Source organism: Triplophysa rosa, unplaced genomic scaffold (genome assembly GCF_024868665.1).
Source record: "Triplophysa rosa unplaced genomic scaffold, Trosa_1v2 scaffold28_ERROPOS154266, whole genome shotgun sequence".
Classification (NCBI taxonomy): Eukaryota; Metazoa; Chordata; class Actinopteri; order Cypriniformes; family Nemacheilidae; genus Triplophysa; species Triplophysa rosa.
The window spans coordinates 131,348-154,266 of NW_026634305.1; the positions used below are offsets into that span (position 1 = coordinate 131,348).

The window sequence follows — 22,919 nt, forward strand, 5'->3', positions numbered from 1 at the left end:
GCTTATGGGTGTGGAAAGGAAATAAACACTGCAGCAAGTATTCATGTTAAAGGTTTTTTTCTTGGTTTACATTTTTGTTTATTTACATATCCAAACAGTTATACTTACGTACAGGTTCATCTTGCAATTCTAACAGTGAAAACCGAACCATGGTCAGTCGCCATTTTCTATATTCCGTTCCCGCCACTAGAAGGTGCCATCCAACTGTTTAGTTGTAGAGGGGCGTTGGTGTACTGTTCAACATGGGAACAAGTAAATATTGTTTTTTCTTGTGGGTATTTATATATATTTGGTACCAGCTGTTTATATAATTTTGTGTTTCAGCGGTTTACTTATTCTTTTGCCATTATAATGCATTTTTTATTTTTATTTATTTGTTTTTTCCCTTACCCTTTTCTTATTTGTTGGTTTAGTCCTGAAGGAGGGGCTTGAGCTATTTAAAGGCTCCTCGAGGCATTGTCCGGGGCTCATTGAGTGAGTCAGACAGTAAGCAAACCCCATTATTGAAGTTTGGGCCAACTGCGTGGCGTAGCCAGACTTCGTAAATATGGATTTGTAAATACTCCTGCAGTTCAATGGGACTAACTGGCACTTGTAAATAAAAGCACGTTTTTTGGTCACTCAGTATTTTATGCCTCCACTTATTGGTACAAGCAGGTTAGCTTACCTACAAGTACCAATATTACACTGCCGTAGAAACCATGACAACGCAGTCTCGTAGACAAATGTGAATTTTAGTTTGTAGCGATGATGAAATTTTCCCATCGGTTAATCGACGTGTAAAAACACTGGGGGTGAGGGGTTTGCTGTGGTATGGTCGAAGATGCGGCCCTGCGCATGACTTATTTTACTTTCAGTTTTAAAATAGCGGAAATTCGGGAACGGCAATTGCTTGAATTAATGGTGGGTTCAATTTCTTTCTTAATAAAAACACAAAAAACTATTAAAAAGTACAATGACATTTGCTTATATTAAACACAGACCTTACTAAACGAATAATCACAGCATACATTAAGCAAAAAATAAATAAGAAATGAAAATAAAAACATTTACGTTAGATAAGTTGCCTATATTAACAAAACGAGCAATCACGGCACACATTGTGCAACAAATAAATAAATAAGAAACTAATAAGAAGGGAATACGAAACAAAAAACGTTTGTTAAATAAAGAAATAAGAAAAATGCATTAAATAACACACAAAAAAAGAAAAGAATAAGAAAGGAATATGAAACAAAAAACATTTGTTAAATAAAAAAACAAAAAAACAAACAAATAAGAAAGAATTACAAAACTAAAAACTTTCTTAAATAAATGGCAAAGCACCAGCTTTTGAAAATTAGAACAAAAAGAAAACCGGCTCTTGATAACAGTGCTTACATATTCTACTACATGTTCTTTGCCAGAAAAGCATCCGCCATCATCTTGTCAGTCAGCACTTCGCTCTTCCAAGGTTTTTCGTGCATAGAGAAATTGGAGGCGGCCACCTCCATCAAATGTCGCGCCGCCTCAGACTCTTGCCAAAATTATGTCGGGTGTCTTCACAAGAAACGCTGCGTGCATTTAACAGACTGTCATTTGTAACTGCAGTTGCGGCATTACGCCACAGTGGAGGCGCTGTTTCGTTACCAGCACACTAAAGGCCCGTTCAGATTGCCCGCGAATATTCGGTGTGAATGTTCGTCGCGATAACGTTCTAGAACAAAAACAATAGATTCTTATGAAGCATTTCATATAGACTGCGAAAATATTTTTTGTCTAGTGCGACGAATCTTTCCCCATTCGCAAAGCGAAGAAACGGACCGTCCAATAAGAATCAAGCATTTTACGTCACGCGCCTAGAGCCACTGAGGGCATGCGGGGGCGATAAAGGCTCAGAAAGCTGTTGTGAGAGAATGGAGAGAATGTTGTTACTGTCGTTGGTGTCAGAACAGACAGAACTTTTTGAAAGAAAAAAACTCACAGCGACTACAAAATAATTTCTGTGGCATTCAAATATAAAAGTATAAACGGTATATATAAACTAATATATATATAATCTTTCATATGAACACAATTCACATGTTATGTTGTAGTATGGGATATTACAAATATATTGGTGGTACCAGTAAAAGTCATCAAATACAATCAGTTTCTTCAAATTTCTTTATTTTTATTTATATACAATAACTAAGCAGTTTTGCTTGTAGGTAGAAAGCACAGGCACATGTAAACAAACATCAAGTCAAGTGTACACATATTTTACAACTGTTTAACTAGTACAGCTGCAATGCAAATGCCATTTGGTAACTAATTAACCCCCAGACCATCGTCCTGAAATAACAATGAAAACGATCGTGGTACAGCTTTAACTCATGGATCAATCTATTAAACTCCCCATGCTCTTGTCTCTTCTCAAGAATAGGGTGAGCCCAATATCGTCTTTTTCTCTTCCTTTGCTCATTCAGGCAAAAAACAATAAACTCCTCTTCGCTGCTGCTGGAGAAATCCATTTCTTGTTCTGCTGTTGTAAGTACGTAAAGCAAACAGTACTAGTAGCCTGTAATGCTACGCGCTAAGCTTTAAGCTTTTCTTCTTCTCCGCAGCCAAAGCCTGAATAGCGGTTGAGCGCCACCTAATGTATAGGCCTGAAATGTATTCTCCATCAGCATCTACCGTGTGGGCGTCAAATAGAAGAAAGCAAACATTCATTTCATCGTTGATATGAAAACTTGGTTCGTCGGGTATTCGTTTCGCTTTTTAGCATCTCCCGCAATCTGATCGGGCCTTAAGGCGCTAAAAAGAGTTGCAGAACAAGAGCTAGCTGTGTTTCACGGCTGTTCGTTTTGTATCCAAGTACGTTTAATTTCTTGAATTAACATGACGTACATCATTGTAATGTATTTAGCTGTGCAGTTGGATCGTTGAATCACCGTATACTAGGGATGTAACGATTCACCGTGAGCCGGTTGAAAATCGGTTATAATGAGTGACGATTCAATTCGGTTGAGGCTTGAACTGAATCGCAATACATTTTTTGAACAGCAGGGGCCGCTATTTTCACTGCAAACCTAAACGTGGATGCTGATATTTCTTAAATGCAAAAAAATCCAAGAAAAGCACAGACAGTATTAGTTTGTTTATATTAAAGAGACTTTTTCTATTATTAATTTGTTATAAAATTGCAGTTTACTTTTGTTATTTGAAATAAAACATTATTTTATTATGCAAAGAAACGTAAAGCATTTAAGAAATAATGCAAGGGAAGTTGTTCATTTCTAATTTTTCAACTCATTTTTTAAAAATAAATCGTGAGTAAATCGTGAATAAATCGCATCGTGAGATCAGAATCGTGAATCGCATCGCATCGTGAGCTGAGTGAATCGTTACATCCCTACCGTATACTGTACACAGCGAGTTCGCCAGTATGAACGAAATTTCGTTCAGAACGAATCGCACACGAATGACTCATTTGAACAGATTCATTTAAACTATTGAACTTTTCAGTCACTAGCGAATATAAGAGATCCTTGAATCATTTAAAGTGAACCACAGAGAATGCAAGATGCTCATTTAGTAAGACTAGTTAAATCAGTTGGCTAGTCCGTTCGTTGAAAATGCTAAAAAAGCTTTATTTTATTTAAAAAAAAAATTCTGTTTGGTTGAATAAATATAATAATATAATGTAATTATTGTCATTTTCATCCAATTTTAAATTAGAACTTTTAATATGTCAAAGTCACTTTGGCTCCGCCTCATTTTGAGCCAGGAAAAACCCTGTCTTCTCAGATGATGAATAAAATCTAACTCCTGCTGCTGATCTGCAACAATTGATGTTGTCTTTTGTAATATTTTTAGAATTTTGTTATATTTTACAGTAATTATGTAATATATGTTAATGTAATATAACGTCTTGGTTACGGATGTAACCTCAGTTCCCTGATGCAGGGAACGAGATGTTGTGTCGAGCCGACAGATGGGGTTCGCTCTTGAGAACCTATCAACTTCTGACTAGTTTAGAAAAGGCCAATGAAAATGGCGAATGAAATTTGCATGCCGGTCTCCGCCGGGTATAAAAGGGAGACGGCGTGCTGCATTCATTCACCTTTTGGTCTGAGGAGCCTGAGCATCCCTCGACCACTGCGGCGGCCAGCGTTGTGGCAAGAAGGACACAACGTCTCGTTCCCTCCATCAGGGAACTGAGGTTACATCCGTAACCAAGACGTTCCCTTTCTGTCGGTCTCTCGACGTTGTGTCGAGCCGACAGATGGGGTTCCTATGGAAAACGCCACAGCGCTGTGCCGTGTCACAATCTCTAGCGGAGCGACGCTGACTGGCCTGGGCGAGTCAGACGTGAGCGCTAGTGCGAAATTATAACCGTCCAGTAGGCGGTCCCAGAGCTTTTGAAGAAAAGGTGGGAAGCCCCTGCCACCGGCCGTCACGGGCAGAGGCCTTGATTCTCTAACAGCGAGAAGCCGCCCGGCACCGTAAGGGCCACTGGGTAAGCATTATTCTCCCTGGGGGAAAAACGCTACAGAGACCACTACCTACCATAGGGAGGAATTAGTGGAGACACCACATGGTCTCACCATCAGGGGAGAACTCATGGGAAAACATGCGGACTGAAGCAGTTAACCGCAAGGTGGGAGTCCACCTAGTGAGGTCATGGGTTGCCGAGGTGGGAACCATTCATGAGGATACATCAGACGGAACCGCCGACGGGGGGGGGGTTACCACGTCTGGAGCACTAGGTTCGGTTAGAGCTATGTGGTAGATAACTCAACTGTTACCCGGCCTAAGGGGGCAGGGCTGCTCTGCCCAGCCTGCCCCCAGGAGGTGCTTAGTGATGGATGGGATGACTGTTCTTTACCCAGTGAGGAAAGAAGGGAGGCGTAAATAGCCGCTGATCCCCCTAGAGGAAGGGGTAGGGCTTTCGCAGGCGTACGCCCTACCGGCTGCCGGTCCTACATGTTGCCCTGCAGGACACGGGCTGACACCGGTTCCACGCGTAGGTTGTAGAACCTCGCGAAGGTGATGGGCGTAGCCCAACCTGCAGCTCTACAGATGTCTGCCAGAGAGGCACCCTGAGCCAATGCCCATGAGGAGTGTGCCTCACTCCTAACGGGCAGGGGCGATCTTGAGATCGGTATGCCGTAGCGACGGCATCCACGATCCAGTGCGCCAGCCTCTGTTTGGAGACAGCCCTCCCCTTCTGCTGACCTCCAAAACAGACAAAGAGCTGCTCAGAGCTTCTGAAGCTCTGCGTGTGGTTCAAGTAGAGGCGCAGTGCGCGTACTGGACACAACGCGGATGGGGTTGGTTCTTCCTCCCCGGTGGGGGAGCGCCTGCAGGTTCACCACCTGGTGTCTAGGGGGAGTGGTGGGAACTTTGGGCACGTAGCCGGGCCGGGGTCTCAGGATAGCGTGAGAATCACCGGGCCCGAGTTCTAGGCAATCTGTGGACACGGAGAGTGCTTGTAGGTCCCCTACCCTCTTGGAGGTGAGCGCCATCAGGAGAGCCGTCTTTATCGTGAGGTGAGAAAGAGCGGCAGCTCCGAGAGGCTCGAAGGGGGCGGGGCCTCTTGAGGCCCGCCACCTAGTTCGCAAGAGGGTACGGAGCGTGGATGAGGCGGTAGCCTTCTCGCGCCCCTTAGGAACCTAATGACAAGGTCGTGCTGTTCCAGAGGCTTCCCAGCAACTGGGTCGTGATGAGCGGCCGCAGCGGCTACATACACTCCCAGTGTGGAGGGGGGACAGGTTACTCTCCAGTCTCCCTTGAGGAAGGGACAGCACGTTCCCGATCGAGCAACTCCACGGGTCTTCTCTTCGAGAAGATCACCAGGACAAGAAGAGGCGCCACTTATGGGCGTATAGCCGCCTAGTGGCCGAGGCCCTAGCCTGAGTGATGTCCCAACCACCGGGGGTGGGCCACTCAGGATCTCCTCGTCCCGTCCAGACATGGAAGTTCCAGGTGTCTGCCTGGGATGCCATAACGTGCCCCCTCCCCTGGGAAAGCAGGTCCTTCACCAGGGGGATCGGCCAGGGGGGATTTGTTTTCAGAAGCACCAGCTCTGAGAACCAAGTCCGGTTGGGCCAGTAAGGCGCAACTAGTACCACTTGATGCTCCTCTTCCCTGACCTTGCACAGGGTCTGTGCAATGAGGCTCATTGGGGGGAAGGCGTACTTCCGCTTGTCCCGCGGCCAGCTGTGCGCAAGGGCATCCGTGCCGAGGAGTGCCTCAGTCAGGGAGTACCAAAGCGGACAATGGGTGGAGTCCGGGGAGGCAAACAAGTCCACCTGTGCCTGGCCGAACTGCTCCCAAATGAGCCGGACTGCGCGGGGATGGAGTCGCCACTCTCCGCGAGGTGTCGACTGACGAGAGAGCACATCTGCTGTCTGGTTCAGGATGCCTGGGATGTGTGTGGTTCGCAGGGAGCGGATCACCTGCTGACTCCAGAGGGGGAGGCGCCGGGCGAGTCGTGTTTACTGCCGTGAGCGAATGCCACCCTGACGATTGATATACGCCACGGCAGCTGTGCTGTCTGACCGGACCAGCACGTGCTTGTCCTGCACGAGAGGTTGTAGCCTCCTCAGTGCAAGTAGCACAGCCAACAACTCTAGGCAGTTGATATGCCAACGCAGGGCCCGTCCACCGCCCCGACACTGTGTGCCCGTTGCACATGGCACCCCAACCCTGCAGGGAGGCATCCGTCGTCACCACAACGTGCCTTGACCCCTGCCCGCAAGAAGGTCATGGGAGACCAGGGGGTTAGGGTGCGTCGGCAGAAAGGCGTGATGACCATACACCTGCTGCCGGTGTGCCACGCTCTCCAAGGAACCCGACACTGTAGCCAGTGTTGAAGCGGTCGCATGTGCATCGACCCGAGGGGGACCACCCCCGCTGAGGGGGTGGTGGTTTTTCATGAAAAGCTTCAGGCAGTTCAACACTGACTGGGTGCACTCTGTAGTCAGTCGCGCTGTCATGGAGACAGAGTCGAGTTCATACCGAAAAAGAGGATGCTCTGCACAGGGGAGAGCTTGCTCTTTTCCCAGTTGACCTGTAGCCCCAACCGATCTAGGTGCCGGAGCACCAGGTCCCTGTGTGTACACAACAGATCTCGCGAGTGTGTCAAGATTAGCCAGTTGTCGAGATAGTTCAGTACCCGCACACCTCTTTCCCTGAGGGGAAGGAGGGCGGCTTCCACAATCTTCGTGAAGACACGCGGAGACAGGGACAGACCGAAGGGGAGGACCCTGTACTGATATGCCCGCCCCTCGAAAGCGAACTGCAGGAACGGCCGATGACGAGGGAGGATGGCGAACTGGATCGCGTAGCCGAGACGGATCGTCCTCCCTAGCCAACCTCTGACGGCCTGGGAAGCCAAAGCTAGGAGAGGGCCAGCAGATGGTGAGACAGGGCAGCAACCACCCCTATCCGATCCCCCAGTGATGTGGCTGGGGTCGGGCCCGATGGTAGCCTCGATCTCCCTGGGGTCTTCCCATGAGGGCCGCTTCTGCTTTCGCCGCAGCTGCTGATGGGGCGATGGTCTCCTCTTCGATGTCTCTTCCGGGGGGGGGGCGCCTGAGTGGGGGACGCCAGAGCCGGAGGGCGTCGAAGAGGACCAGGGCTGCTGGGAAGCAGACGGTGAATGGGACTCGACGGCCGAGGGCGGCCGAGTCGCGGCGGGGGAGGATATGCTTGATATCCTCTGTCTGCTTCTTTACTGTCGAGAACTGCAGCTCGACAGTATCACCAAACAGCCCCCCCTTGCGAGATGGGTGCGTCGAGAAAGCGGACCTTCTCAGCATTAGTCATCTGTGCAAGGTTCGGCCAGAGGTGTCTCTGATGGACCACAAGTGTGGACATCGCCCGACCCAGGGCCCGCGTGGTCACCTTGGTCGCCCGTAGAGCGAGGTCGGTGGCGGCACGGAGTTCCTGCATAAGCGCTGGGTCGGTCTTACCCTCGTGGAGCTCTCTCAACGCCTTGGCCTGGCAGGAGCCATAGCGTGGAGAGAGGAGGAAGCTTGGTCCGCCGCAATGTAAGCTCTCGACACCAGAGATGCCGAGACCCCACATGCTTTGGACGGGAGTCTAGGTCGAGCCCCCCAGGTGGCCGCCGCCTACGGGCACGAGTGCACCGTGCGGGCACGAGTGCACCGTGGCGGCATACTCCACCTGGGGGACATCGACATATCATCTAGCTGTCTCACCCTCGAGGGAAGAGAGGGTGACAACTTTGTTTGACGTGAAACGTGCCGGAAAGGGGGCGTTCCAGGTCTTACTAAGTTCCTCATGCACTTCCGGAAAACACTGCACTGGGGGCTCAAACCCGAGGCGCCATGTAGCCAGCCGCGAGTGCTGGGAGAGGCAGTGCGGGCACTGCAACCCAACACTCACGGCGGCCTGGGAAAGCATGGCTGTAACCCTCACAGTAACGCTCATATCACCCTCGCTGCTTGCCGTAGCGGACAGCAGGGCCGTAGTCCTGCCGTCACGGAACAGGGAGCAGAGGAGGTGGTGGCTGAGTCCCGTGGGAACACAGCCAACCGTGACGCAACGTCTGAATCGTCAACCACCCGCAGTGCGGGCAGGACGCATCCACAATGTCTGCCCCAGCGTACTGGAAGCAGACATCGTGTCCGTCCCCCTCCTCGATGAGTGAGAACAGCGGGACATGCCACGCTGGAGAAATTTGCTCTTTTAGAGAAAAACACTCGAACACTTCTGGCACTGCCGAGACGCCCAGGGGAAGTCGCTGCAGGAAGGGACCGTCCGCTGCACCACGTCGTAAGATTCCAGCAGTAATTCGGCGTAGAGTTTGAAGTCTCGAAGTCGATCAGTGTGAAGGCTCTGAAGAACAAAAGGTGAATGAATGCAGCACGCCTCCCTTTTATATCCGGATATCCGGGGGCGGAGTCCGGCATGCAAATTTCATTCGCCAATTTCATTGGCCTTTTCTAAACTAGTCAGAAGTTGATAGGTTCTCAAGAGCGAACCCCATCTGTCGGCTCGACACAACGTCGAGAGACCGATAGAAAGGGAACTATTGTTTTAACAGAGTACTAAATAATCACAAAAAATATTCATTATAGTTAAAATTTTAATATGCCTTTAAAATTTTTAAAATAAAAAGGTTTATTTAAACATTTTCCAATAGTAAACTGTTGAGGATAAATAAACATTTAATCTCCTAAAATGGAGAAGTCTGTGATGTAACTTAAACATTGTCCAATACAAGTTTGAGGAGGACAAAATTAATTTATAAAAAAATGGAATGGAATGGAAGGCTGAGTGAGATTCACATTACTAACCGTTGCCTTTGCAGTTGCCAGTTACAGACGTAAGAAATGTTTATAATCATATGTCCAGTCAGTAACAATGACAGGTGCTTGTAAACGCTGTTTTGTAATCATTCACTTACAAGTAACTTTTTTACTGTTTGGTTATGAATGTGCTGCTTCTGCCACTCACTGAACGGAAAAGACGCAGAGAGACATTTTTCCACTCACTTAAATTTAAGGTTTATCCAAAATGACGCTAGTCTCTGAAGGAAAAAAGTCTGTAAACACCGCACCACTGTGCGCGCCTGTGTGAGCACGTGACGCGGTGGTCTGATTAAGTGACAGATGCATGCATTGCAGAATAAGATCCAGAAACAACGCCTCAAACAACTTTATCGTTGTGTTATTATGAAAAGTGTAAAAAGATCAGAAAAAATTTCAGTTTGTTTTGAAACTATGGCGAAATGCACGAGAGAGCTTGTGATGCGCGCGGCTCGGGCTTTTCCACGCGCCAGAGAGAGTTTACAATGTGCGGGCTTTGAGTTTTCAGTGCACGATAAACTTGTGATGCGCGCGGCTCGGGCTTTTCCTCGCAGAATTGTTATGCGCGTGAGGGATTAAAACCACCGCACGAGTTGTTCCCGTTTGGCAATCAAGTAATAACAGTGCACGCGGGCATCAATGACGCATTTGGAAGAATGATATTGACTTATAGCAATAGTTTACTTTCTCTTGTTTAAAAGGTTGCGCTGGTAAGTAACAATGTTGCCAACTGCACTGAATTTAAACTCTGATAGAATGCTAATTGCAGTCACACATGAGCATTTTCTAGACACATAAGCTTCTGTTTTTGTCCACATAACCAGCTTGTCATAGATAAATGCGTAATTGCCCCGCCCCTCGATACTATCGTGTATCGGCGATCCACAGGCTGGCGATAGAACGATCTGATTATATTGAATATCGCCCAACACTATTGCGCAGACTGATATTTCTCTGTTATATTGTTATTGTTGGTCAACAAAGAAATACATGATCCCTGCTCACCCTCTCTCCAACTCAAATCAAGTGAACAGGTGTGGCTAATATTACTAGTCCCACGTAATCTAGTGACCCTCCACCATGATCACGTGGCATAAGCAAAACTTTAATTCTTTCATTTCTACTTCATCTAGGGGCCTTTCTTATAATGGTAGAATCCTCCTAACTAAAAATTAAGGAATATCTAAACGCATCTATTTTTTCTTTGTATACTGCCTCAAATATAGTTCATTCTATAAATTCTAGGTTTGAAAGTGATTCATTTTAGAATCTCTTCTAGGTAGTCACATGGACTATGTTAGCGATGTCATTACTAAAGGGCAACTTATGGTTGTGCATAGGACCTATGCCGTAGGCTGTGCATAGCTCTGCATAGCCTGATGTGCACCTCTCCAAAAATGTAACAACGAGTCAACTCGACACAGACCCTACGCCGACCGCAAGCGCTGTGATTGGTCTGATTAAACCCCTCCTTCAGGTAAAAAAACTCTGCGAATGCGTAAATTATTTGTTCTGCAATTAACAACTGAATCTGCAACAAAAGTGACTGTTTACTTATTGCTATCACTGCTTAAGCTTCTCCGACAATGTACACAACAAGCTGCTTCTTATTCAGCTATTGTCTTGGTTACACAAGTAACACGCGACTAGACACTGACGACTAGTGGTAGAAGCAGACAACAACGCACAAGTAAAAACAAAAACAGATGCGCTGCCTACGGCGTAGAGGCTACGTAGTCCTACGCATGACCATAAATTGCCCTTAACTGAGTGTACGTGGTATTGCTTTCTAAGGGGGATCAGAAATCTCTCAAAACTATCTTAATTTGTGTTCTGAAGACGAACGAAGGTCGTAAGAAAGAATTTTCATTCCTTGGTGAACTATTGCTTTAAGCAAGTAGACTTAAATCATACCTCTGCTAGCTGGGCTTTGTTCAATCCAGGTCTTGTTGGGATCTTGTAGTGCCTCTTGTAACGTCTCAGTGTGTTCACCTGCAGCTGGAACAGATCCACCTGACAAACAAAACACATGTATGGATAAACCACAGAAATACAGATACAGTCTCTCAGCCCCGGTTTCACAGACACCGGATGAAAATCCAAAATTTTCTAAAGCGCTATAATTGGGTCCAGGGTACATCTAGCAAATCAGAAAACTTGAAAAAGAACCCAGTAACTTTGTTTTGGTAAGCCTTTTTCTGCAAGCATGTGAGAAATCGAGCCGATCAGATTTCGCTCCCCTTGTGACATAGAAAGGGGTTCTTATAATAATATTACCGCGCATTAATCTGCATGTTAGCACCCACTGCATGGCCATGGCATGCACTACACCAGTGTTTCCCAACCCTGGTTCTCGGGGCACACCTCCCAGAATGTTTGAAATGTCTCCGTAATAACACACCAACAAGCTGATGAGTTGAATCAGGTTGAATCTAAAACATTCTGGGAGGTGTTACCCGAGGACCAGCATTGGGAAACACTACATGCGTTGTGTAAACACCCCGGACAGAAATGTCACCAAAACAGACTTCTTCCACCTTAGAAATGTTGCCAAACTAAGAAATATTCTATGTGTTGCTGAAGCAAAAAAGCTAATTCATGCATTTCTGATCTCAAGACTTGACTATTGTAATGCACTACTTAGTGGTTGTCCTGCATCATCAATAAACAAACTATAGTTAGTTCAGAATGGAGCTGCCAGAGTTCTAACCAGGTCCAGAAAATACGATTACACCCGCTTGCTCACCGGGAGACTGCTTTTATTAGATAATATTTATTATTTAGTAGAATGATCTTGCTTGTTCTATAAACACCATGCACTGTGCTGTGTTTGACCTTTTCTGTGTTTTTCTTATTTTCCCCTGTAAAGCTGTGAAAAGCGCTATATAAATAAAATTGAATTGAACTGAATTGGGTGCACAGTAACTCATTAGCATTGAAGGAGGCATACACCAAAACGGGTTGCTGTGAGTATAGGTGTTTTTGGCAAGGCAAAAAGGGTGTCGTTTACACAACCGTTGAGTGTTTTTAAGCCAAATATACTCCTGAACAAAATCTTAAGACCGGGGGAAACATTACAAGTATTCGCATTTCTCGCTGGTCGATCGTAACCAGGTTGTAAGTACTGCTTCAAAATACCAAAACAAGAAACAGGAGCAAGAGACAAAAAACAGAGAGCAGGGTTTTTCCTGCATAGAGAAATTGAAGAAGGCCGCCTCTGTCAAATGTCGTGCCACCACAGATTCTCGCCAAAATTATGTCGGGTGTCTCCACAAGAAATGCTGCGTGCATTTAACAGACTGTCATTTGTAACTGCAGTACCGGCATTACGCCACAGTGGAAGCGCTGTTTCGTTATCAGCACACTGAGGCACTAAAAAGAGTTGCAGAACAAGAGCCAGCCTGTGTTTCACGGCTGTTCGTTTTGCATCCAAGTACGTTCAATTTCTTGAAATTTCTTAAATTAACATGACATACATCATTGTAATGTCTTTAGCTGTGCAGTTGGATTGTTGAATCAGCGTATACTGTACACAGCGAGTTCGCCAGTATGGACGCACATAGCGTTCAGAACGACTCGCACATGAATGACTCATTTGAACCGATTGAACTATTGAACTTTTCAGTTACTAGCGAATATAAGAGATCATTGAATCATTTAAAGCGAACCACAGAGAATGCAAGATGTGAATGAGCTTTGCTCATTTAGTAAGACTGGTTCATTCAGTTGGCTATTATGGGCTGAAAAGTTAGTTGAAAATTATATAAAAACTTTATTTGATTAAATAAATAATTCTGTTTGGTTGATTATTATTCGTTTCGGCTTGCTTGATGCGACTGTTTCCAGGAGGCTGGTGGCAACGTTGCTCCATGTGGTGAAGATGGCTTCACGAATCGCATCCATGTTCTGGAACTGACGTCTGTTTTTGAAAACATCCCTTGCCATCCATCCCCAAATGTTATCAATGGGAATTAGATCAGGGGAACATGCAGGATGGTCCAAAAAAGTGACTTTATTCTCCTGGAAGAAGTCCTTTGGCAGGCGGGCGTTTTGTTCTTGAAGTCCTTCTCTCGCAGATGCTGTTTTATGGTTATTGGGCTGCAGTCAGCATCAGAAAGGGCCTTAATCTGGGTTGAGGATCGCCCTGTGTCTTCACGGACAGCCCGTCGGATCCTCCGGCTCAGTGCAGATGAAATATTTTTGGGTCTACTACTTATCTTTTTCGTCCCATAACTCTCACGATCTTTTAAGAAATTTGCAAGGACTGTCTTACTGCTTCCAACCTCGGCAGCGATGGCACATTGAGAGAGCCCTTGCTTGTGCAGCTCAACAATCCTGCCACGTTCAAAGACAGAAAGCCTTTTTGCTTTTTGCCATCCGGAGATCATTACAGTGTGACTGCCAGAAGAAAGCCATATTTTTGTGCAGATTTTAACTTTTTAAGGCTATGGTCTTAAACTTTTGATCAGTGATTGAGTGATTGACAGCGTGATGCGATCAATCGTTTCCACCCAACAATAGAATATATACAGTTTTAGGTATGACATGATGTGTTTATTGAGCTTTAGTTCATTTAACTTTTCTTTACTACAACCTTTTGAAGTAGAATCTCACTATTATATTTTATATTTACAAAAATACTGTAGGTATATTTTAGGAGCTGTTTGATTTGGGATAAGTTTTACTTTTTGATAATATTTTTTTTTCTGAGGGTCCAGACTACATGCAGCTACTATCACTTGACGCAAAAAACAGCGGTGGATGGCGTATGGATATATTGTCATTTTTATTGTTATCGCAAGAAATACCAGGAATTATCGTGATAGAGTTTTAGGGCCATATCGCCCATCCCTACACATTGCCCAGCCCTAGTGCATACTATACTATAACTTGCATATGCATGTAAACTTCATGCACACATACACCTATAGACACTTACGTGTACATATAAACATGATCCATGCGTATACACTTTTAAACCACTCACACAAACAAACAAACTCGATGCATGCAGCGTCACATGAATTAACAACAGGTTCAGCATGAATTAACAACAGGTGCACAAGATGGGCAACAATGAGATGACACCCAAAACCGGAATGGTTTTACAGGTGGAGACCGCTGACATTTTCCCCCTACTCATCTTGAGTAAATGACGGTAACGAAAGCTCCCGCCAGAGTAGACGCTATCCTTTTGGAACAAAACAAAAAATGCAGTGTTCGTGCATTCAAGAGATGACAGAAGCTAGACATCAACGTTAATAGCACTGTCAATATGGATATTTCTCAAACAAACTAGGGTTGCAAATAATTATTTTAATTGTCGACTAATCTAACGATTATTTTTTCGATTAGTCGACTAATATAACAATTTTTCTTTTTTATTAATCTAATAAAGACTTTTTGGATTACTTTATTAATCCTTTGGCAAACTTTGCAAAAAAACAATAAGTTCTAGTATTTTCTTACATTATAAAGCAAATCATACTTTTTACTCCACTACATCTTATAAATAAATATTGTTGTTTTAACATTTTAATCTTCTTTTAATTAAGTAGTTTTCATTTTAAAAATAAAAAAAGACTGATTTTATGTACTTAAGCACTGTATTAAAGGTAAAAAAAAACTTAGCTCTGTATACTGTGGTAGGCTATATGAGACCAGTTTTTTTATTGCACTTATGCTTTTTGTTGTCCTTATGTTGTTCCAATTGCTTCCATTGTTTCCCTCATCTGTAGGTCGCTTTGGATAAAAGCCTAAATGTAAATGTAAAAACATTAAAAATGTGTTTATGAAATACTAGAGCATGATATATGCTCTGTATTTTTTCCTCCAAGTAATATCCGACTCTATTTTCAGTCTCATAATGTAATTGAGTAAAAGTAAAAATACTACTATCTGTCTCTGTTTATTGTACAAAACAATCACCGTATAAAAGACTAATGCAGAGTGGCGTTAAAGCGAGCCAGCGCACCCTCTGAACTCAGAATGATGCGCTTAATGCATTCGCTTCGTTATTTACAGTTATGCGCATCCCTGACGCACAATGATGCGCTTAAAGGAGAGGTTGTTCGAATGGTTTTACTAGATGTGAAATAAGTCTCTGGTGTCCCCAGAGTGTGTATGTGAAGTTTTAGCTCAAAATACCCAGCGGATCATTTATTATAGAATGTTGAAGTTACCCGTTTTTGAGTGTGTGTAAAAACGCACCGATTTTGCTTGTATCTCTTTAAATGTTAATGAGCTTTTCGTCCCAGGGAGGAGTTTCAGGAACTCGTGCGGATGCGTACCGGCCAAAACAAAACATCAAAATGTCAGTAATTGTTAGTGGTGTTCAGCCCTACATGTACGAACCAGAGTCTGACACTGATGGAGAGACACAAGAAGTGACAACCTTAAGAATTGAACAGGACGTTTCCGAATGGTTAGTTGTAATTTTGAAGTTATTGTGAAATGAACGTTCTTCAAGTGATCGATAAGCATTAGCATGGTCCGTCATGATAATGTATAAATCGCTGTGCAGGTGCTCGTGTGGGAATTGCAGTAAAATGACTACAGAGCCAGATAATAAATGCTGCATGGAGGTCGAGCAGGTATAGTTTATAGCATTACTACAGTTATACTACGCTTTCAACGTTGTTCTATCATGTACTGTCACACTTACTTTACGTATTGTTTACGATAAGCCCGACAGCATATGAGGGCAGCGTCAATAAATACAATTAGACGCTGTACTTCTATTGTTAGCAACATTACCAATATAGCGCGATAACAAGCACATTAAGAGTGGCAATTTTGAAACACTAATCAGCAACAATATGAGGTGTGGTACTAGGGATGGGCACGAGTACTCGAGTACTCGAACGCGACAGCGACGATCGATAGTGAAAACGATGATCGATTGTGGGTTTAAATACAGTTTTGAATTATTTTCTTTCTTTCTGATTGGTTATGCTGGCATTTCGGGTTGTGCCCAGAAATTTGATTGTTGCGTTGCGAGAGTTTGCGGTCCAGAGTCAAGTCCGGAGCACAGAAGGGCATATTGAAAGCGCACAGCGATGCTTGGTTTCACTTTGATAAACATGACGAAAATACAGTCTAGTGCAAAATGTACGGCGCCAAGCAGCATACAAAACATACAAATCTACTACAAGTTTGATCCGTTATCATCTTACAATCTGTCTAACGTTACACCGCATGCGAGCGGCGCGATGCAACATGGCGAAAGCAAAAAGAAACTGGACGTTTGTTGCGTCTCTTTGCGCTGCATCCAGTGTGCACAGAATTTCTGTTTGTTGTATTCGCGCCACTCGCGGGCAGGGCGAGCGTTTTCAATCCATTCCCATGGAAGCTGAGCTCGCGTTGCGCTCGCGGAGCAAAGAGAGTATTCCTCTTCTCCGCGAGCGCCACGTGAACGTGCGCTGAAGTTCATAAGAAATTGAATGGATTAAAAACGCTCACCCTGCTCCACACCAGTATATTTGGAGACAAAATGTCAGGTGAGACCACTACTATCAGACAGACATGTCAGATGAGCATAAGAGACTTTACCGTTAGACACTGACAGACAGAAATGTGACAGGGCAGAGATGACGTTTCATCTCACGCTGATATTTCTTTTAAATGTTTACTTTGTTTTCAAAAACATTGATTGTTAGATTATTAAAAATTCACTGTGTCGATTTAATTATTTACTCAATCTTATAGTTTTATTAACATAAATTTTCGTATCAGTGTTGTAATTAAAATATTTTCATTGTCACCATGGGATGGGGGACACGCCCCGCCCCCAATTAATCGAGTACTCGTTTTTCAAACCTGTCCAGTACTCGAAATGAAATATGATCAGAAATGCCCATCCCTATGTGGTACTTAACGTTACTGCTTCTGCTGGATATGAGGACTGGGCATGAAGTGTTGGTATTGCTCCCGGTTTCAGTAGCAACCTCGTTGAAAGTCCAGCGTTGTACTGGCCCTCATTCGTGAAGCAGTCCGGCGTGAAATGATTAGCGGAAACGTGAAATACTTTACCGATTCTCAGCGGGACATTGCCTTCATAAATTAAATTGAACCATGCTGTTCTCTATAACTCAGCTTGCGGGAGTCTATGGAGACAGTTATGCTGGTCGGTACATCCTAATACAGAACAACTGTAGTGCCCTCCGTGGCACAGACATTGTGTAGCTCCAGTGACGATCTAACGATGGCGACTGTTGTACTTCCCACATGGGACTGTGTCTAAGCAAATAGGGCAGATCGTCACCACTGCTGGGCGGGCTTTGCAGTTGAGTGATGACATTAACGGCAAAATTCAAATCTTTGCTTTTAACAGCAGGGTTTTTGAATTACGGTGAGCACATTTTTTACTGTTTAGACTGCTTGTTTACAGACACTGTGGACACGTATTAATGTTTTAACACATTATAAAAGTGAATTTTGCAAAATACGTGCCCTTTAAAGCACCTACTCCTTCTGAAGTCCCGGGGATCATTTTGCTCCCCAAAGTAAATAAAAGTTAGAACACAACGAGAAGAGATGATATGTTACATGTCTAACACCTAGTGCGTTGCATCAATCCAACAATTTACAGTTAAATCAGGTTTAAAAAGAGTTATTTCATATGAAAATATTCAGACCGCTTCCAGTGCTTCAAAGGGTGCGTTTATATTTGGCATTAACATGCGATCTGTATCTGGATGTTGTCCACATACACATTGAAAAGACAAGTGTAAACGCGCTTCTGATCGGAATGTCATCCGATCAGCTTGTCCTGATCCAGAGGTAGTCGAGGACGCATTGTGATCGGATCTCAGTGTAATGTAAACGCAATCCAGACAGTTTATCTACATTCACCGGTACAATTTCACAGAAAACCCCGCCCACTGTCATTATTCTCTCGTCTGTCCGAAGCCTATCAGACTGCGGAGCAGCTGACAAATGTAACGGAAAGTTTACTCTTGCTCCCGAACGTTGCAGTCGTTCATTTTCCCGCGAAATTATCATGGATACTTTAACCTACAGAGGATTTATGTCAAATCACACGAGATGTTTTACTTGACCACTTCAGCTGTATCATCGCTGTATTTGTGACTGCCATGAATGGCGTTGACTCGCACACACAGTGCCAGCTTAAAACGCATCATTTGTTTATTTACATGTCACAGACACGAATGGCATCACTATACCAGCTTGTTTCTAACATACGTGTGTGTGTTTACTGGTTCCCCAAGGGCTGCTGCCGCTTGTGTCTCGTACGGCTCTCACTAAATCCTTGGTGTTTCGAGTCTGACGTCATCACCCAAACGTGTTTTTTCATCAATTTTAACAATCATAGGTAGTTTAGATGGTTAGAGTTAGGGTGTGGGTTAGGGTAAAAATTTCGTAAGACTTGAAACACCAAAGATTTAGTCAAAACCAACAAGCAACGCCCACGGATCTGACTCGAAAGTACCGTCCCCGTAAAACAGATTAAGCGGCAGACGGGCAGCTTGAAACGGAGCTCTGAATACACCGTATATCATTTACACACAGAAACACGATTGTATAGTGTTGCTAATAGCTGATGTCAGTAAGCACGCTATTTAGGGCGCAGACCAAAGAAACGACGCGCTGTCACTTTCAGCCGAACCAACCCAAATAGACGAGAACAATGTAAGTGATCGCTTTTGATCATAGGAACTTCGGCCTACTTATGTGATTATTTTATGTGTCTGTGACATGAATAAACAAATGATGTGTTTAAAAACACCGTTAGAGTCTGTGTGTGCGCGCGCGAGTGAAACCCGCCACAGCTCAAGTACAAAAGCTTGTGTCATTTTACAAACGTCCTCTGCTTATACTTTCACATATAAGATCATTAATCGTTTTAACCGCGGTTTACTTCCCACCGCTGCCTCGAGTTCAACATGGCTGCGTATCAAATGTGTAACATGCTCATCCTCCCCGTTATACGTGTTGTGTGAAATCTCCCCGCAACGGGGCTATTTTTAAATTGCAGGCTTATTAAAATAATGGGCGGGAAACTATAGAGATCCGATCAGTTAACCAGATGTGGAAGCCACTTGTTGGCAAGTGTAAACGCGCTGTGTCCTGATTGTCTGAAGATCCGATCTGGTTGTTCGGATCACCGAGATCGCATGTTAATGCCAAATGTAAACGCACCCTAATAAACTAAGCTAAACTCAGCAAGTAACGTTAACTCACAGTCTCTAGCAAAATACATTTTAAACAAAACCATAGACTATCATCTTGTCATTATGAAGAATAATGAAAACATTGGAACATATTGGAAAGAGTAGCGTCCTGACCGTCACCGTACACACGCATACTGACTGGAAATTGAAAGACAGCACCAGCGGAGGTCAGAGTTTCTTAATTATGCTATATTGGTTTATTCCTCGCATAAAGCTATCGAATGACATAAAAAGTGCATTGGTGGTTTCATGATAGTTAGTCCTTTTTGAAGCTTAAGAGTAATTTAAGCAGGGTCACAATCTGCAAAGGTTCACATACACTAACTTACACTAGTACAATAGCGTTAATGTAAATCATTAATGTAAAGCGTAGTGTTAAAATAAAGTAATTTATTATGAAAGTCTACATCTACGTTCCCCTCTCCGTCCGTTTGTGATTGCGTGTCCATGCTGTGATGATCCGGGGGTAACGTTAGGGGGAATTCCTCCGTCATTCACTAACTTACTGCGTCCGAGGCTCTCGATCGCTGTTTGTCAGGTGTATTATACTTTCTCTTGTTCTGCTGATTAACTTACACACGCCCGGGAACAGAAACTGCTATTACAGCAGATAAACGTAAATAATACAACGCGTCGACGCATTTCACGCACGTCAACGTATTTTAGTAGTAGACTTAACTGCGTCGTTGCAGCCCTAAAACAAACAGATAGATTCGCTTCAGAAGACCTTTGTTAAGGCCACGGAGCCGCGTCGAGCAGTGTTTTAATCGAAGGATGCACTTTTTGTAGCTTCAGAAAGTCAACACCCATTCACTCCCATTCTACCGCTTGGAAGTAAAATGATTTGTGGTATTATAACTCTGACTGCATTATTCTTCAAGAAGAAAACCATATTCAGGCAGGATGCCTTGAGGGTGAGTAAAACATGGGGAAATTTTGATTTTGTAGTAAAGTATCCCTTTAAGGCTCTATGGAAGAGATCGGACATCGCAGCCTTGATGAGTAAAGGAGAAGACAAATGCCAGTAACACACACCAATGTAAATAACAAGCTTCAAATGACACATCACTGGTATCACTGATCTTCCTATTCTTTTTAATAGACTTTTACACCACTGTGGCTATCACGCCATTAAATGCAGCTTTGCAAGGCTGACTGTGCCATAAACGAAACACTATTGGTTATTTTAAAAGGAGGCGGGCCACTCTATATGTCTTGCGCTCTCTGCATTTTTCAGTTAAGATTACGTCCACACATCAAATAATGCTGCGCGTTCCAAGGCATTTCACTGGGACTTTAAAAAACCAGTCCCTGCAGGATATTGCGATCGCAGAATTTAACGCATACTCAAACAAACTCGGCAAAATTTGCAGAAACTTGCTAAATTTAAAGATTGTCGCAGATTTTCCGCATAATTTGGCCGAAGACGCGCCATGTGATGTCATCACAGCTCGCGCATTCCGTCAAAACCTGCTCCAAAAGTCAAGCAGAAATACTATGTCAGATAATTTCATAGCCAATATATAACTTGGAAGAGGTTGTAAAACTATATAATAACAACAGAATAAAATAACAAATAAAACGTTTCTTTGCATTTATTTTGGATTTATTGTCAGTATTGGGCTCACAGTTCAAGATGAGGGTACTTTTAACTGTGGATGAATCATCCACCACCGAAGACCAATTTTGACCCAGGAAAAACCCTGACATCCATCACATGCTCACTGCTCCAAACATGCGCATGTAATGTCACTATACAAACAATGCAATAAAAAACTATTAAGCCACAAAGTATCAGAAACCATTTGATTGCTTTACTTACCTCAGGGACTTCGACGTCATGATCGGGTGATTCACCACCATCATCACTGGTCTTTCTCTTGCGTTTATTGCGGACACTCTGGATGAAGTTCTTGTGAAAGTCACATATGTACAAATGTCGAACCTACGTGATGAAATGTTTAAATATTAAATGTGCACTACATTTCTTTACTTACACTATTCAAAGCACCAAAACCGTAGAATTACAATAGTGTTTCTGCTTTTAAGTATGCACTTTAAATAACTAGCAAGAAAACATTGTTTTGGTTTACGCTGTACCAGTTTGAACTGCTTCGTTTCTTTGAGAACTTGAAGGAAAAAGTACTGTAGTAAAACATCACCACAGTTTTTTCAACAAAAACAGAGCTGCAGTTGCACTGTCTTTACGACCGGATTCTATTATTCTATTGCTTTTTTTCCAAGTTTATATTTGAGTTATCGAATCGTGACGTTGGCACAACGTCAACCAATCAAATACTTTCTTCATGAGACTGCCGATAGGCGATATAACTACAATTTACTGTTGTTTACCCGTCTGACATTTTACTTCGCCGAGTACACAGCTTTTCTGATTATAGCAGGTCGCGTCGCGTCAGGGTGTAGCGTTAACTTATAACGGGCTATCTACACTTAAAATGTAATGAAATCTCATCATCAGATTAACAATGACGCTTACACTTTTGTCGATATCGAGCTTGAGTTTCTTTTGTGAAATGCTCTTCTGAATACGCTTGCTGAAGGAGGCGTTTCCAGCCGAGCGGCCGCAGCGCTCCCCGTCCTCGATCAGACAGCAACTCTGACCGAAGAACGGCGGCGCAGGCGGGCCGTCATGACTGTCCTCTTCCGTGCTAAACCCATTCATGACGGACAGATCCAGTAGAACCCGGGCAAGCGGAACAGATTTGTTGAAACCGGCGTAGGGCCGTATTTGATGCGTTCAGATGAGCTGAATGAACGGCTCGCTGAGTGATGCGTTCAGGACCGGGGCTTGATTCCTCAGAAGCAGAGTCCCTTCAACACTTTGGGTCGTGTTCACTGAAAATCACGCTGCTTCGCAAGTGCTGCAGAACTCGGTCTAACACACACAACTAAAATAACAACGCGTCCGTGAAAATCATCAAATCGGAAGCGCTTTAAACTATCCAGCGACAATCGAGCTCATTTTCGACAGAATGTACATACAATGAAACATGTCCTGCAACAAACCGGAAGTTGTAGTTTTGAAAGCCTATTGGTTCGTTACCGACAAAGGCGGGCAACTGAGTCTCCCTATTTCGTTTCGGTTGGTTAACACGCCTGTCAATCAATTTGTACTTCCTGCTCGTCTGCTACTGCATAGTTGATTTCATGAACACGACTCGCGTACTTTACATACACGCTTTCATTGAAGCCTGAATAACTTTCGACGCAAACTGATATTCATGCCAAATCCTTTTCGTTCTCATTTTATGCGTTATTGTAAGGGTGATTTCAGGTAAACATGAAACATTCGTGTTATTCTACAATAATTTCCAATCGTCTTTTCCTTGTGATACAGTGCCTGTTGCTCCTAAACTTTTCACTTAAAAGCAAATTAAGTCAGACACAGACTCTCAGTTAGTGT

General features: G+C 43.9%; 1 protein-coding gene across 1 annotated transcript in view; it reads right to left on the minus strand.

The window, feature by feature from the left end:
• The window catches only part of sap30l (sap30-like), a 47,340-nt gene extending 24,821 nt beyond the window's left edge, over nt 1-22,519 (minus strand). Inside the window, exons 1-3 of the mRNA XM_057327770.1 lie at nt 21,993-22,519; nt 21,318-21,440; nt 11,217-11,315 (exon numbers count right to left, since the gene is read on the minus strand). Coding sequence (XP_057183753.1) covers nt 11,217-11,315; nt 21,318-21,440; nt 21,993-22,178 — 408 coding nt within the window. The 5' untranslated portion in view covers nt 22,179-22,519. The remainder of the gene's footprint in view (nt 1-11,216; nt 11,316-21,317; nt 21,441-21,992) is intronic.
• Between the last annotated feature and the right edge of the window lie 400 nt (nt 22,520-22,919).